Source organism: Telmatherina bonti (assembly GCF_933228915.1).
Source record: "Telmatherina bonti genome assembly, chromosome: 21".
In the NCBI taxonomy this organism is placed as follows: Eukaryota; Metazoa; Chordata; class Actinopteri; order Atheriniformes; family Telmatherinidae; genus Telmatherina; species Telmatherina bonti.
This window is the reverse complement of record NC_136630.1, coordinates 1,722,190-1,737,614: the sequence shown is the minus strand read 5'-3', so window position 1 is coordinate 1,737,614 and position 15,425 is coordinate 1,722,190. Positions and strand designations below refer to the sequence as shown.

Here is a 15,425-nt window from a genome sequence, read left to right as displayed (position 1 = left end):
GGGTGGGAAAGAGGAGGAGGTTCTGGGTGGGAAAGAGGAGGAGGTTCTGGGTGGGAAACAGGAGGAGGTTCTGGGTGGGAAACAGGAGGAGGTTCTGGGTGGGAAAACAGGAGGAGGTTCTGGGTGGGAAAGAGGAGGAGGTTCTGGGTGGGAAAGAGGAGGAGGTTCTGGGTGGGAAACAGGAGGAGGTTCTGGGTGGGAAACAGGAGGAGGTTCTGGGTGGGAAACAGGAGGAGGTTCTGGGTGAGAAAAGGGAGGAGGTTCTGGGTGGGAAACAGGAGGAGGTTCTGGGTGGGAAAGAGGAGGAGGTTCTGGGTGGGAAAGAGGAGGAGGTTCTGGGTGGGAAACAGGAGGAGGTTCTGGGTGGGAAACAGGAGGAGGTTCTGGGTGGGAAACAGGAGGAGGTTCTGGGTGAGAAAAGGGAGGAGGTTCTGGGTGGGAAACAGGAGGAGGTTCTGGGTGGGAAAGAGGAGGAGGTTCTGGGTGGGAAAGAGGAGGAGGTTCTGGGTGGGAAAGAGGAGGAGGTTCTGGGTGGGAAAGAGGAGGAGGTTCTGGGTGGGAAAGAGGAGGAGGTTCTGGGTGGGAAACAGGAGGAGGTTCTGGGTGAGAAAAGGCAGGAGGTTCTGGGTGGGAAACAGGAGGAGGTTCTGGGTGGGAAAGAGGAGGAGGTTCTGGGTGGGAAACAGGAGGAGGTTCTGGGTGGGAAACAGGAGGAGGTTCTGGGTGGGAAACAGGAGGAGGTTCTGGGTGGGAAAGAGGAGGAGGTTCTGGGTGGGAAAGAGGAGGAGGTTCTGGGTGGGAAACAGGAGGAGGTTCTGGGTGGGAAAGAGGAGGAGGTTCTGGGTGGGAAACAGGAGGAGGTTCTGGGTGAGAAAAGGGAGGAGGTTCTGGGTGGGAAACAGGAGGAGGTTCTGGGTGGGAAAGAGGAGGAGGTTCTGGGTGGGAAAGAGGAGGAGGTTCTGGGTGGGAAAGAGGAGGAGGTTCTGGGTGGGAAAGAGGAGGAGGTTCTGGGTGGGAAAGAGGAGGAGGTTCTGGGTGGGAAACAGGAGGAGGTTCTGGGTGAGAAAAGGCAGGAGGTTCTGGGTGGGAAACAGGAGGAGGTTCTGGGTGGGAAAGAGGAGGAGGTTCTGGGTGGGAAACAGGAGGAGGTTCTGGGTGGGAAAGAGGAGGAGGTTCTGGGTGGGAAACAGGAGGAGGTTCTGGGTGGGAAAGAGGAGGAGGTTCTGGGTGGGAAACAGGAGGAGGTTCTAGGTGGGAAACAGGAGGAGGTTCTGGGTGGGAAACAGGAGGAGGTTCTGGGTGGGAAACAGGAGGAGGTTCTGGGTGGGAAAGAGGAGGAGGTTCTGGGTGGGAAACAGGAGGAGGTTCTGGGTGGGAAACAGGAGGAGGTTCTAGGTGGGAAACAGGAGGAGGTTCTGGGTGGGAAACAGGAGGAGGTTCTGGGTGGGAAAGAGGAGGAGGTTCTGGGTGGGAAACAGGAGGAGGTTCTGGGTGGGAAAGAGGAGGAGGTTCTGGGTGGGAAACAGGAGGAGGTTCTGGGTGAGAAAAGGGAGGAGGTTCTGGGTGGGAAACAGGAGGAGGTTCTGGGTGGGAAAGAGGAGGAGGTTCTGGGTGGGAAAGAGGAGGAGGTTCTGGGTGGGAAAGAGGAGGAGGTTCTGGGTGGGAAAGAGGAGGAGGTTCTGGGTGGGAAACAGGAGGAGGTTCTGGGTGGGAAAGAGGAGGAGGTTCTGGGTGAGAAAAAGGAGGAGGTTCTGGGTGGGAAACAGGAGGAGGTTCTAGGTGGGAAACAGGAGGAGGTTCTGGGTGGGAAACAGGAGGAGGTTCTGGGTGGGAAACAGGAGGAGGTTCTGGGTGGGAAAACAGGAGGAGGTTCTGGGTGGGAAACAGGAGGAGGTTCTGGGTGGGAAAGAGGAGGAGGTTCTAGGTGGGAAACAGGAGGAGGTTCTGGGTGGGAAACAGGAGGAGGTTCTAGGTGGGAAACAGGAGGAGGTTCTGGGTGGGAAAGAGGAGGAGGTTCTGGGTGGGAAAGAGGAGGAGGTTCTGGGTGGGAAACAGGAGGAGGTTCTGGGTGGGAAACAGGAGGAGGTTCTGGGTGGGAAAACAGGAGGAGGTTCTGGGTGGGAAAGAGGAGGAGGTTCTGGGTGGGAAAGAGGAGGAGGTTCTGGGTGGGAAACAGGAGGAGGTTCTGGGTGGGAAACAGGAGGAGGTTCTGGGTGGGAAACAGGAGGAGGTTCTGGGTGAGAAAAGGGAGGAGGTTCTGGGTGGGAAACAGGAGGAGGTTCTGGGTGGGAAAGAGGAGGAGGTTCTGGGTGGGAAAGAGGAGGAGGTTCTGGGTGGGAAACAGGAGGAGGTTCTGGGTGGGAAAGAGGAGGAGGTTCTGGGTGGGAAACGGGAGGAGGTTCTGGGTGAGAAAAGGGAGGAGGTTCTGGGTGGGAAACAGGAGGAGGTTCTGGGTGGGAAAGAGGAGGAGGTTCTGGGTGGGAAAGAGGAGGAGGTTCTGGGTGGGAAAGAGGAGGAGGTTCTGGGTGGGAAAGAGGAGGAGGTTCTGGGTGGGAAACAGGAGGAGGTTCTGGGTGGGAAAGAGGAGGAGGTTCTGGGTGGGAAACAGGAGGAGGTTCTGGGTGGGAAACAGGAGGAGGTTCTGGGTGGGAAAGAGGAGGAGGTTCTGGGTGGGAAAGAGGAGGAGGTTCTGGGTGGGAAAGAGGAGGAGGTTCTGGGTGGGAAAGAGGAGGAGGTTCTGGGTGGGAAAGAGGAGGAGGTTCTGGGTGGGAAAGAGGAGGAGGTTCTGGGTGAGAAAAGGGAGGAGGTTCTGGGTGGGAAACAGGAGGAGGTTCTGGGTGGGAAAGAGGAGGAGGTTCTGGGTGGGAAAGAGGAGGAGGTTCTGGGTGGGAAAGAGGAGGAGGTTCTGGGTGGGAAAGAGGAGGAGGTTCTGGGTGGGAAACAGGAGGAGGTTCTGGGTGAGAAAAGGCAGGAGGTTCTGGGTGGGAAACAGGAGGAGGTTCTGGGTGGGAAACAGGAGGAGGTTCTGGGTGGGAAACAGGAGGAGGTTCTGGGTGGGAAACAGGAGGAGGTTCTGGGTGGGAAACAGGAGGAGGTTCTGGGTGGGAAACAGGAGGAGGTTCTGGGTGGGAAAGAGGAGGAGGTTCTGGGTGGGAAACAGGAGGAGGTTCTGGGTGGGAAAGAGGAGGAGGTTCTGGGTGGGAAACAGGAGGAGGTTCTAGGTGGGAAACAGGAGGAGGTTCTGGGTGGGAAACAGGAGGAGGTTCTGGGTGGGAAACAGGAGGAGGTTCTGGGTGGGAAAGAGGAGGAGGTTCTAGGTGGGAAACAGGAGGAGGTTCTAGGTGGGAAACAGGAGGAGGTTCTGGGTGGGAAACAGGAGGAGGTTCTGGGTGGGAAAGAGGAGGAGGTTCTGGGTGAGAAAAGGGAGGAGGTTCTAGGTGGGAAACAGGAGGAGGTTCTAGGTGGGAAACAGGAGGAGGTTCTGGGTGGGAAAGAGGAGGAGGTTCTGGGTGGGAAACAGGAGGAGGTTCTAGGTGGGAAACAGGAGGAGGTTCTGGGTGGGAAACAGGAGGAGGTTCTGGGTGGGAAAGAGGAGGAGGTTCTGGGTGAGAAAATGGAGGAGGTTCTAGGTGGGAAACAGGAGGAGGTTCTGGGTGGGAAACAGGAGGAGGTTCTGGGTGGGAAAGAGGAGGAGGATGAGGGAGAGATGATGATGAGGAGGAGGAGGAGGGAGAGATGATGATGATGAGGAGGAGGAGGGAGAGATGATGATGAGGAGGAGGAGGAGGGAGAGATGATGATGATGAGGAGGAGGAGGGAGAGATGATGATGAGAAGGAGGATGAGGGAGAGATGATGATGAGGAGGAGGATGAGGGAGAGATGATGATGAGAAGGAGGATGAGGGAGAGATGATGATGAGGAGGAGGATGAGGGAGAGATGATGATGAGGAGGAGGATGAGGGAGAGATGATGATGAGGAGGAGGAGGAGGGAGAGATGATGATGAGGAGGAGGATGAGGGAGAGATGATGATGAGGAGGAGGAGGAGGGAGAGATGATGATGAGGAGGAGGATGAGGGAGAGATGATGATGAGGAGGAGGATGAGGGAGAGATGATGATGAGGAGGAGGAGGAGGGAGAGATGATGATGAGGAGGAGGAGGAGGGAGAGATGATGATGAGGAGGAGGATGAGGGAGAGATGATGATGAGGAGGAGGATGAGGGAGAGATGATGATGAGGAGGAGGAGGAGGGAGAGATGATGAGGAGGAGGAGGATGAGGGAGAGATGATGATGAGGAGGAGGATGAGGGAGAGATGATGATGAGGAGGAGGAGGAGGGAGAGATGATGATGAGGAGGAGGATGAGGGAGAGATGATGATGAGGAGGGAGAGATGATGATGAGGAGGAGGATGAGGGAGAGATGATGAGGAGGGAGAGATGATGAGGAGGAGGAGGAGGAGGGAGAGATGATGATGAGGAGGAGGATGAGGGAGAGATGATGATGAGGAGGAGGATGAGGGAGAGATGATGATGAGGAGGAGGATGAGGGAGAGATGATGATGAGGAGGAGGATGAGGGAGAGATGATGATGAGGAGGAGGGAGAGATGATGATGAGGAGGAGGATGAGGGAGAGATGATGATGAGGAGGAGGAGGAGGGAGAGATGATGATGAGGAGGAGGATGAGGGAGAGATGATGATGAGGAGGAGGAGGAGGGAGAGATGATGAGGAGGAGGAGGAGGAGGGAGAGATGATGATGAGGAGGAGGAGGAGGGAGAGATGATGATGAGGAGGAGGATGAGGGAGAGATGATGATGAGGAGGAGGATGAGGGAGAGATGATGATGAGGAGGGAGAGATGATGATGAGGAGGAGGATGAGGGAGAGATGATGAGGAGGGAGAGATGATGAGGAGGAGGAGGAGGAGGGAGAGATGATGATGAGGAGGAGGAGGAGGGAGAGATGATGATGAGGAGGAGGGAGAGATGATGATGAGGAGGAGGATGAGGGAGAGATGATGATGAGGAGGAGGATGAGGGAGAGATGATGATGAGGAGGAGGATGAGGGAGAGATGATGATGAGGAGGAGGATGAGGGAGAGATGATGATGAGGAGGAGGATGAGGGAGAGATGATGATGAGGAGGAGGATGAGGGAGAGATGATGATGAGGAGGAGGATGAGGGAGAGATGATGATGAGGAGAGGATGAGGGAGAGATGATGATGAGGAGGAGGATGAGGGAGAGATGATGATGAGGAGGAGGATGAGGGAGAGATGATGATGAGGAGGAGGATGAGGGAGAGATGATGATGAGGAGGAGGAGGAGGGAGAGATGATGATGAGGAGGAGGATGAGGGAGAGATGATGATGAGGAGGAGGATGAGGGAGAGATGATGATGAGGAGGAGGATGAGGGAGAGATGATGATGAGGAGGAGGAGGAGGGAGAGATGATGATGAGGAGGAGGATGAGGGGAGATGATGAGGAGGAGGAGGAGGAGGGAGAGATGATGATGAGAGGAGGATGAGGGAGAGATGATGATGAGGAGGAGGGAGAGATGATGATGAGGAGGAGGATGAGGGAGAGATGATGATGATGAGGAGGATGAGGGAGAGATGATGATGATGAGGAGGAGGATGAGGGAGAGATGATGATGAGGAGGAGGATGAGGGAGAGATGATGATGAGGAGGAGGATGAGGGAGAGATGATGATGAGGAGGAGGAGGATGAGGGAGAGATGATGATGAGGAGGAGGATGAGGGAGAGATGATGATGAGGAGGAGGATGAGGGAGAGATGATGATGATGAGGAGGATGAGGGAGAGATGATGATGAGGAGGAGGATGAGGGAGAGATGATGATGAGGAGGAGGATGAGGGAGAGATGATGATGAGGAGGAGGATGAGGGAGAGATGATGATGAGGAGGAGGAGGAGGGAGAGATGATGATGAGGAGGAGGATGAGGGAGAGATGATGATGAGGAGGAGGAGGAGGGAGAGATGATGATGAGGAGGAGGATGAGGGAGAGATGATGATGAGGAGGAGGAGGAGGGAGAGATGATGATGAGGAGGAGGGAGAGATGATGATGATGAGGAGGATGAGGGAGAGATGATGATGAGGAGGAGGATGAGGGAGAGATGATGATGAGGAGGAGGAGGAGGGAGAGATGATGATGAGGAGGAGGAGGAGGGAGAGATGATGATGATGAGGAGGATGAGGGAGAGATGATGATGAGGAGGAGGATGAGGGAGAGATGATGATGAGGAGGAGGGAGAGATGATGATGAGGAGGAGGATGAGGGAGAGATGATGAGGAGGAGGAGGATGGAGGGAGAGATGATGATGAGGAGGAGGAGGAGGGAGAGATGATGATGAGGAGGATGAGGGAGAGATGATGATGAGGAGGAGGATGAGGGAGAGATGATGATGAGGAGGAGGATGAGGGAGAGATGATGAGGAGGAGGAGGATGAGGGAGAGATGATGATGAGGAGGAGGGAGGATGTGATGTGGAGGAGGATGAGGGAGAGATGATGATGAGGAGGAGGATGAGGGAGAGATGATGAGGAGGAGGAGGAGGAGGGAGAGATGATGATGATGAGGAGGATGAGGGAGAGATGATGAGGAGGAGGAGGAGGAGGGAGAGATGATGATGAGGAGGAGGATGAGGGAGAGATGATGAGGAGGAGGAGGATGAGGGAGAGATGATGATGAGGAGGAGGATGAGGGAGAGATGATGAGGAGGAGGAGGATGAGGGAGAGATGATGATGAGAAGGAGGATGAGGGAGAGATGATGATGAGGAGGAGGTGAGGGAGAGATGATGAGGAGGAGGAGGAGGAGGGAGAGATGATGATGAGGAGGAGGAGGAGGAGGGAGAGATGATGATGAGGAGGAGGATGAGGGAGAGATGATGATGAGGAGGAGGATGAGGGAGAGATGATGATGAGAAGGAGGATGAGGGAGAGATGATGATGAGGAGGAGGAGGAGGGAGAGATGATGAGGAGGAGGAGGATGAGGGAGAGATGATGATGAGGAGGAGGATGAGGGAGAGATGATGATGAGGAGGAGGATGAGGGAGAGATGATGATGAGGAGGAGGAGGAGGAGGGAGAGATGATGATGAGGAGGAGGATGAGGGAGAGATGATGATGAGGAGGAGGATGAGGGAGAGATGATGATGAGGAGGAGGATGAGGGAGAGATGATGATGAGAAGGAGGATGAGGGAGAGATGATGATGAGGAGGAGGATGAGGGAGAGATGATGATGAGAAGGAGGATGAGGGAGAGATGATGATGAGGAGGAGGATGAGGGAGAGATGATGATGAGGAGGAGGAGGAGGGAGAGATGATGAGGAGGAGGAGGATGAGGGAGAGATGATGATGAGGAGGAGGATGAGGGAGAGATGATGATGAGGAGGAGGATGAGGGAGAGATGATGATGAGGAGGAGGATGAGGGAGAGATGATGATGAGAAGGAGGATGAGGGAGAGATGATGATGAGAAGGAGGATGAGGGAGAGTTGATGAGGAGGAGGAGGATGAGGGAGAGATGATGATGAGAAGGAGGATGAGGGAGAGATGATGATGAGAAGGAGGATGAGGGAGAGATGATGATGAGAAGGAGGATGAGGGAGAGATGATGAGGAGGAGGAGGATGAGGGAGAGATGATGAAGATGATGAGGAAGACAGGTGGTTGGAAGGGTGTAGGTGGGTAGAACAGACTGAAGAGGGAGGATGGATCTGTTTGGATGAAACACAGAGAAGTTGACAGATGAGTTGGAGGCGGTGCTTCACAGAGGGGGCGGGGCCTCCTGCCACCACAAGGTGAACTGTGTTGACAATCCACCACACAGAATCAGATTTTTGCTGCTGTACCTCAGTGAAACTGAAGAAGTCTGCGTTTCTGTAACCTGACTGAGGTTCTGGTCCTGTGTCTGTTCCAGGTGCCAAAGCCTGGAGACAGTCCAGCCGTTCCTGGCGAATTGCCACAAGAAGTCCTGGGTGCCATGAAGCAGGTCTCTTACAAGACCGAGATCATCGGTGGAGTCCCGATCATCACAGCCACACAGGTCATTTCTTATAACTCCTCCGACTTTTACCACTTTACTCTGAGAAATTTGCATAATTAGGGGCGTGATGCTTTTGACTGTGGGAACCGTCCAATGAGCTAAATTCAGCTCTTCAGAACCCTGCTGGTGACAAAACAGAGACTCCGCCCAACTTCCATACAGTCTACGGTTTTAGCTTTTTAATTACAGCTGTTGACGTCGGTATGTGTTGCTGCCACAACGTCGGTACGTGTTGCCTCACGACGTCGGTACGTGTTGCTGCCACAACGTCAGTATGTGTTGCTGCCACAACGTCGGTACGTGTTGCTGCCACGACGTCGGTACGTGTTGCTGCCACAACGTCGGTACGTGTTGCCTCACGACGTCGGTACGTGTTGCTGCCACAACGTCGGTACGTGTTGCCTCACGACGTCGGTACGTGTTGCTGCCACGACGTCGGTACGTGTTGCCTCACGACGTCGGTACGTGTTGCCTCACGACGTCGGTACGTGTTGCCTCACGACGTCGGTACGTGTTGCTGCCACGACGTCGGTACGTGTTGCCTCACGACGTCGGTACGTGTTGCTGCCACGACGTCGGTACGTGTTGCCTCACGACGTCGGTACGTGTTGCTGCCACAACGTCGGTACGTGTTGCCTCACGACGTCGGTACGTGTTGCCTCACGACGTCGGTACGTGTTGCCTCACGACGTCGGTACGTGTTGCAGCACGACGTCGGTACGTGTTGCCTCACGACGTCGGTACGTGTTGCCTCACGACGTCGGTACGTGTTGCCTCACGACGTCGGTACGTGTTGCCTCACGACGTCGGTACGTGTTGCAGCACGACGTCGGTACGTGTTGCAGCACGACGTCGGTACGTGTTGCCTCACGACGTCGGTACGTGTTGCTGCCACAACGTCGGTACGTGTTGCCTCACGACGTCGGTACGTGTTGCCTCACGACGTCGGTACGTGTTGCAGCACGACGTCGGTACGTGTTGCAGCACGACGTCGGTACGTGTTGCAGCACGACGTCGGTACGTGTTGCAGCACGACGTCGGTACGTGTTGCTCCCCAACGTCGGTACATGTTGCCTCACGACGTCGGTACGTGTTGCTCCCCAACGTCGGTACATGTTGCCTCACGACGTCGGTACGTGTTGCAGCACGACATCGGTACGTGTTGCCTCACGACGTCGGTACGTGTTGCCTCACGACGTCGGTACGTGTTGCAGCACGACGTCGGTACGTGTTGCCTCACGACGTCGGTACGTGTTGCCTCACGACGTCGGTACGTGTTGCAGCACGACGTCGGTACGTGTTGCCTCACGACGTCGGTACGTGTTGCCTCACGACGTCGGTACGTGTTGCTGCCACAACGTCAGTATGTGTTGCAGCACGACGTCGGTACGTGTTGCAGCACGACGTCGGTACGTGTTGCAGCACGACGTCGGTACGTGTTGCCTCACGACGTCGGTACGTGTTGCTGCCACAACGTCGGTACGTGTTGCCTCACGACGTCGGTACGTGTTGCCTCACGACGTCGGTACGTGTTGCCTCACGACGTCGGTACGTGTTGCAGCACGACGTCGGTACGTGTTGCCTCACGACGTCGGTACGTGTTGCCTCACGACGTCGGTACGTGTTGCAGCACGACGTCGGTACGTGTTGCCTCACGACGTCGGTACGTGTTGCCTCACGACGTCGGTACGTGTTGCCTCACGACGTCGGTACGTGTTGCAGCACGACGTCGGTACGTGTTGCAGCACGACGTCGGTACGTGTTGCAGCACGACGTCGGTACGTGTTGCCTCACGACGTCGGTACGTGTTGCTCCCCAACGTCGGTACATGTTGCCTCACGACGTCGGTACGTGTTGCAGCACGACGTCGGTACGTGTTGCAGCACGACGTCGGTACGTGTTGCCTCACGACGTCGGTACGTGTTGCCTCACGACGTCGGTACGTGTTGCAGCACGACGTCGGTACGTGTTGCCTCACGACGTCGGTACGTGTTGCAGCACGACGTCGGTACGTGTTGCCTCACGACGTCGGTACGTGTTGCAGCACGACGTCGGTACGTGTTGCAGCACGACGTCGGTACGTGTTGCAGCACGACGTCGGTACGTGTTGCAGCACGACGTCGGTACGTGTTGCCTCACGACGTCGGTACGTGTTGCAGCACGACGTCGGTACGTGTTGCCTCACAACGTCGGTACGTGTTGCCTCACGACGTCGGTACGTGTTGTAGCACGACGTCGGTACGTGTTGCCTCACGACGTCGGTACGTGTTGCTGCCACAACGTCAGTATGTGTTGCTGCCACAACGTCGGTACGTGTTGCTGCCACGACGTCGGTACGTGTTGCTGCCACAACGTCGGTACGTGTTGCCTCACGACGTCGGTACGTGTTGCTGCCACAACGTCGGTACGTGTTGCCTCACGACGTCGGTACGTGTTGCTGCCACGACGTCGGTACGTGTTGCCTCACGACGTCGGTACGTGTTGCCTCACGACGTCGGTACGTGTTGCTGCCACGACGTCGGTACGTGTTGCCTCACGACGTCGGTACGTGTTGCTGCCACAACGTCGGTACGTGTTGCCTCACGACGTCGGTACGTGTTGCCTCACGACGTCGGTACGTGTTGCCTCACGACGTCGGTACGTGTTGCAGCACGACGTCGGTACATGTTGCCTCACGACGTCGGTACGTGTTGCTGCCACAACGTCGGTACGTGTTGCAGCACGACGTCGGTACGTGTTGCCTCACGACGTCGGTACGTGTTGCCTCACGACGTCGGTACGTGTTGCAGCACGACGTCGGTACGTGTTGCAGCACGACGTCGGTACGTGTTGCAGCACGACGTCGGTACGTGTTGCTCCCCAACGTCGGTACATGTTGCCTCACGACGTCGGTACGTGTTGCTCCCCAACGTCGGTACATGTTGCCTCACGACGTCGGTACGTGTTGCAGCACGACATCGGTACGTGTTGCCTCACGACGTCGGTACGTGTTGCCTCACGACGTCGGTACGTGTTGCCTCACGACGTCGGTACGTGTTGCAGCACGACGTCGGTACGTGTTGCAGCACGACGTCGGTACGTGTTGCAGCACGACGTCGGTACGTGTTGCCTCACGACGTCGGTACGTGTTGCTGCCACAACGTCGGTACGTGTTGCCTCACGACGTCGGTACGTGTTGCCTCACGACGTCGGTACGTGTTGCCTCACGACGTCGGTACGTGTTGCAGCACGACGTCGGTACGTGTTGCCTCACGACGTCGGTACGTGTTGCCTCACGACGTCGGTACGTGTTGCAGCACGACGTCGGTACGTGTTGCCTCACGACGTCGGTACGTGTTGCCTCACGACGTCGGTACGTGTTGCCTCACGACGTCGGTACGTGTTGCAGCACGACGTCGGTACGTGTTGCAGCACGACGTCGGTACGTGTTGCAGCACGACGTCGGTACGTGTTGCCTCACGACGTCGGTACGTGTTGCTCCCCAACGTCGGTACATGTTGCCTCACGACGTCGGTACGTGTTGCAGCACGACGTCGGTACGTGTTGCAGCACGACGTCGGTACGTGTTGCCTCACGACGTCGGTACGTGTTGCCTCACGACGTCGGTACGTGTTGCAGCACGACGTCGGTACGTGTTGCAGCACGACGTCGGTACGTGTTGCCTCACGACGTCGGTACGTGTTGCAGCACGACGTCGGTACGTGTTGCCTCACGACGTCGGTACGTGTTGCAGCACGACGTCGGTACGTGTTGCAGCACGACGTCGGTACGTGTTGCAGCACGACGTCGGTACGTGTTGCAGCACGACGTCGGTACGTGTTGCCTCACGACGTCGGTACGTGTTGCAGCACGACGTCGGTACGTGTTGCCTCACAACGTCGGTACGTGTTGCCTCACGACGTCGGTACGTGTTGTAGCACGACGTCGGTACGTGTTGCCTCACGACGTCGGTACGTGTTGCAGCACGACGTCGGTACGTGTTGCCTCACGACGTCGGTACGTGTTGCAGCACGACGTCGGTACGTGTTGCAGCACGACGTCGGTACGTGTTGCAGCACGACGTCGGTACGTGTTGCAGCACGACGTCGGTACATGTTGCCTCACGACGTCGGTACGTGTTGCAGCACGACGTCGGTACGTGTTGCCTCACAACGTCGGTACGTGTTGCCTCACGACGTTGGTACGTGTTGCAGCACGACGTCGGTACGTGTTGCCTCACGACGTCGGTACGTGTTGCCTCACGACGTCGGTACATGTTGCCTCACGACGTCGGTACGTGTTGCAGCACGACGTCGGTACGTGTTGCCTCACGACGTCGGTACGTGTTGCCTCACGACGTCGGTACGTGTTGCTGCCACAACGTCAGTATGTGTTGCAGCACGACGTCGGTACGTGTTGCAGCACGACGTCGGTACGTGTTGCAGCACGACGTCGGTACGTGTTGCCTCACGACGTCGGTACGTGTTGCTGCCACAACGTCGGTACGTGTTGCCTCACGACGTCGGTACGTGTTGCCTCACGACGTCGGTACGTGTTGCCTCACGACGTCGGTACGTGTTGCAGCACGACGTCGGTACGTGTTGCCTCACGACGTCGGTACGTGTTGCCTCACGACGTCGGTACGTGTTGCAGCACGACGTCGGTACGTGTTGCCTCACGACGTCGGTACGTGTTGCCTCACGACGTCGGTACGTGTTGCAGCACGACGTCGGTACGTGTTGCCTCACGACGTCGGTACGTGTTGCCTCACGACGTCGGTACGTGTTGCCTCACGACGTCGGTACGTGTTGCAGCACGACGTCGGTACGTGTTGCAGCACGACGTCGGTACGTGTTGCAGCACGACGTCGGTACGTGTTGCCTCACGACGTCGGTACGTGTTGCTCCCCAACGTCGGTACATGTTGCCTCACGACGTCGGTACGTGTTGCCCCACGACGTCGGTACGTGTTGCCTCACGACGTCGGTACGTGTTGCCTCACGACGTCGGTACGTGTTGCCTCACGACGTCGGTACGTGTTGCAGCACGACGTCGGTACGTGTTGCCTCACGACGTCGGTACGTGTTGCCTCACGACGTCGGTACGTGTTGCCTCACGACGTCGGTACGTGTTGCAGCACGACGTCGGTACGTGTTGCAGCACGACGTCGGTACGTGTTGCAGCACGACGTCGGTACGTGTTGCCTCACGACGTCGGTACGTGTTGCTCCCCAACGTCGGTACATGTTGCCTCACGACGTCGGTACGTGTTGCAGCACGACGTCGGTACGTGTTGCAGCACGACGTCGGTACGTGTTGCCTCACGACGTCGGTACGTGTTGCCTCACGACGTCGGTACGTGTTGCAGCACGACGTCGGTACGTGTTGCAGCACGACGTCGGTACGTGTTGCCTCACGACGTCGGTACGTGTTGCAGCACGACGTCGGTACGTGTTGCCTCACGACGTCGGTACGTGTTGCAGCACGACGTCGGTACGTGTTGCAGCACGACGTCGGTACGTGTTGCAGCACGACGTCGGTACGTGTTGCAGCACGACGTCGGTACGTGTTGCCTCACGACGTCGGTACGTGTTGCAGCACGACGTCGGTACGTGTTGCCTCACAACGTCGGTACGTGTTGCCTCACGACGTCGGTACGTGTTGTAGCACGACGTCGGTACGTGTTGCCTCACGACGTCGGTACGTGTTGCAGCACGACGTCGGTACGTGTTGCCTCACGACGTCGGTACGTGTTGCAGCACGACGTCGGTACGTGTTGCAGCACGACGTCGGTACGTGTTGCAGCACGACGTCGGTACGTGTTGCAGCACGACGTCGGTACGTGTTGCCTCACGACGTCGGTACGTGTTGCAGCACGACGTCGGTACGTGTTGCCTCACAACGTCGGTACGTGTTGCCTCACGACGTTGGTACGTGTTGCAGCACGACGTCGGTACGTGTTGCCTCACGACGTCGGTACGTGTTGCCTCACGACGTCGGTACATGTTGCCTCACGACGTCGGTACGTGTTGCAGCACGACGTCGGTACGTGTTGCCTCACGACGTCGGTACGTGTTGCCTCACGACGTCGGTACGTGTTGCTGCCACAACGTCAGTATGTGTTGCAGCACGACGTCGGTACGTGTTGCAGCACGACGTCGGTACGTGTTGCAGCACGACGTCGGTACGTGTTGCCTCACGACGTCGGTACGTGTTGCTGCCACAACGTCGGTACGTGTTGCCTCACGACGTCGGTACGTGTTGCCTCACGACGTCGGTACGTGTTGCCTCACGACGTCGGTACGTGTTGCAGCACGACGTCGGTACGTGTTGCCTCACGACGTCGGTACGTGTTGCCTCACGACGTCGGTACGTGTTGCAGCACGACGTCGGTACGTGTTGCCTCACGACGTCGGTACGTGTTGCCTCACGACGTCGGTACGTGTTGCAGCACGACGTCGGTACGTGTTGCAGCACGACGTCGGTACGTGTTGCCTCACGACGTCGGTACGTGTTGCTCCCCAACGTCGGTACATGTTGCCTCACGACGTCGGTACGTGTTGCAGCACGACGTCGGTACGTGTTGCAGCACGACGTCGGTACGTGTTGCCTCACGACGTCGGTACGTGTTGCCTCACGACGTCGGTACGTGTTGCAGCACGACGTCGGTACGTGTTGCAGCACGACGTCGGTACGTGTTGCCTCACGACGTCGGTACGTGTTGCAGCACGACGTCGGTACGTGTTGCCTCACGACGTCGGTACGTGTTGCAGCACGACGTCGGTACGTGTTGCAGCACGACGTCGGTACGTGTTGCAGCACGACGTCGGTACGTGTTGCAGCACGACGTCGGTACGTGTTGCCTCACGACGTCGGTACGTGTTGCAGCACGACGTCGGTACGTGTTGCCTCACAACGTCGGTACGTGTTGCCTCACGACGTCGGTACGTGTTGTAGCACGACGTCGGTACGTGTTGCCTCACGACGTCGGTACGTGTTGCTGCCACAACGTCAGTATGTGTTGCTGCCACAACGTCGGTACGTGTTGCTGCCACGACGTCGGTACGTGTTGCTGCCACAACGTCGGTACGTGTTGCCTCACGACGTCGGTACGTGTTGCTGCCACAACGTCGGTACGTGTTGCCTCACGACGTCGGTACGTGTTGCTGCCACGACGTCGGTACGTGTTGCCTCACGACGTCGGTACGTGTTGCCTCACGACGTCGGTACGTGTTGCTGCCACGACGTCGGTACGTGTTGCCTCACGACGTCGGTACGTGTTGCTGCCACGACGTCGGTACGTGTTGCCTCACGACGTCGGTACGTGTTGCTGCCACAACGTCGGTACGTGTTGCCTCACGACGTCGGTACGTGTTGCCT

The 15,425-nt window shown here is 57.2% G+C and overlaps 1 protein-coding gene across 1 annotated transcript in view; it reads left to right on the top strand.

The window, feature by feature from the left end:
• Window positions 1-15,425, top strand: part of LOC306771315 (pleckstrin homology domain-containing family A member 1-like) — a 72,446-nt gene that overhangs the window by 12,763 nt on the left and 44,258 nt on the right. The window contains exon 6 of the mRNA XM_079260473.1: window positions 7,943-8,068. Within this exon, the coding sequence (XP_079116599.1) occupies window positions 7,943-8,068 (126 nt within the window). The remainder of the gene's footprint in view (window positions 1-7,942; window positions 8,069-15,425) is intronic.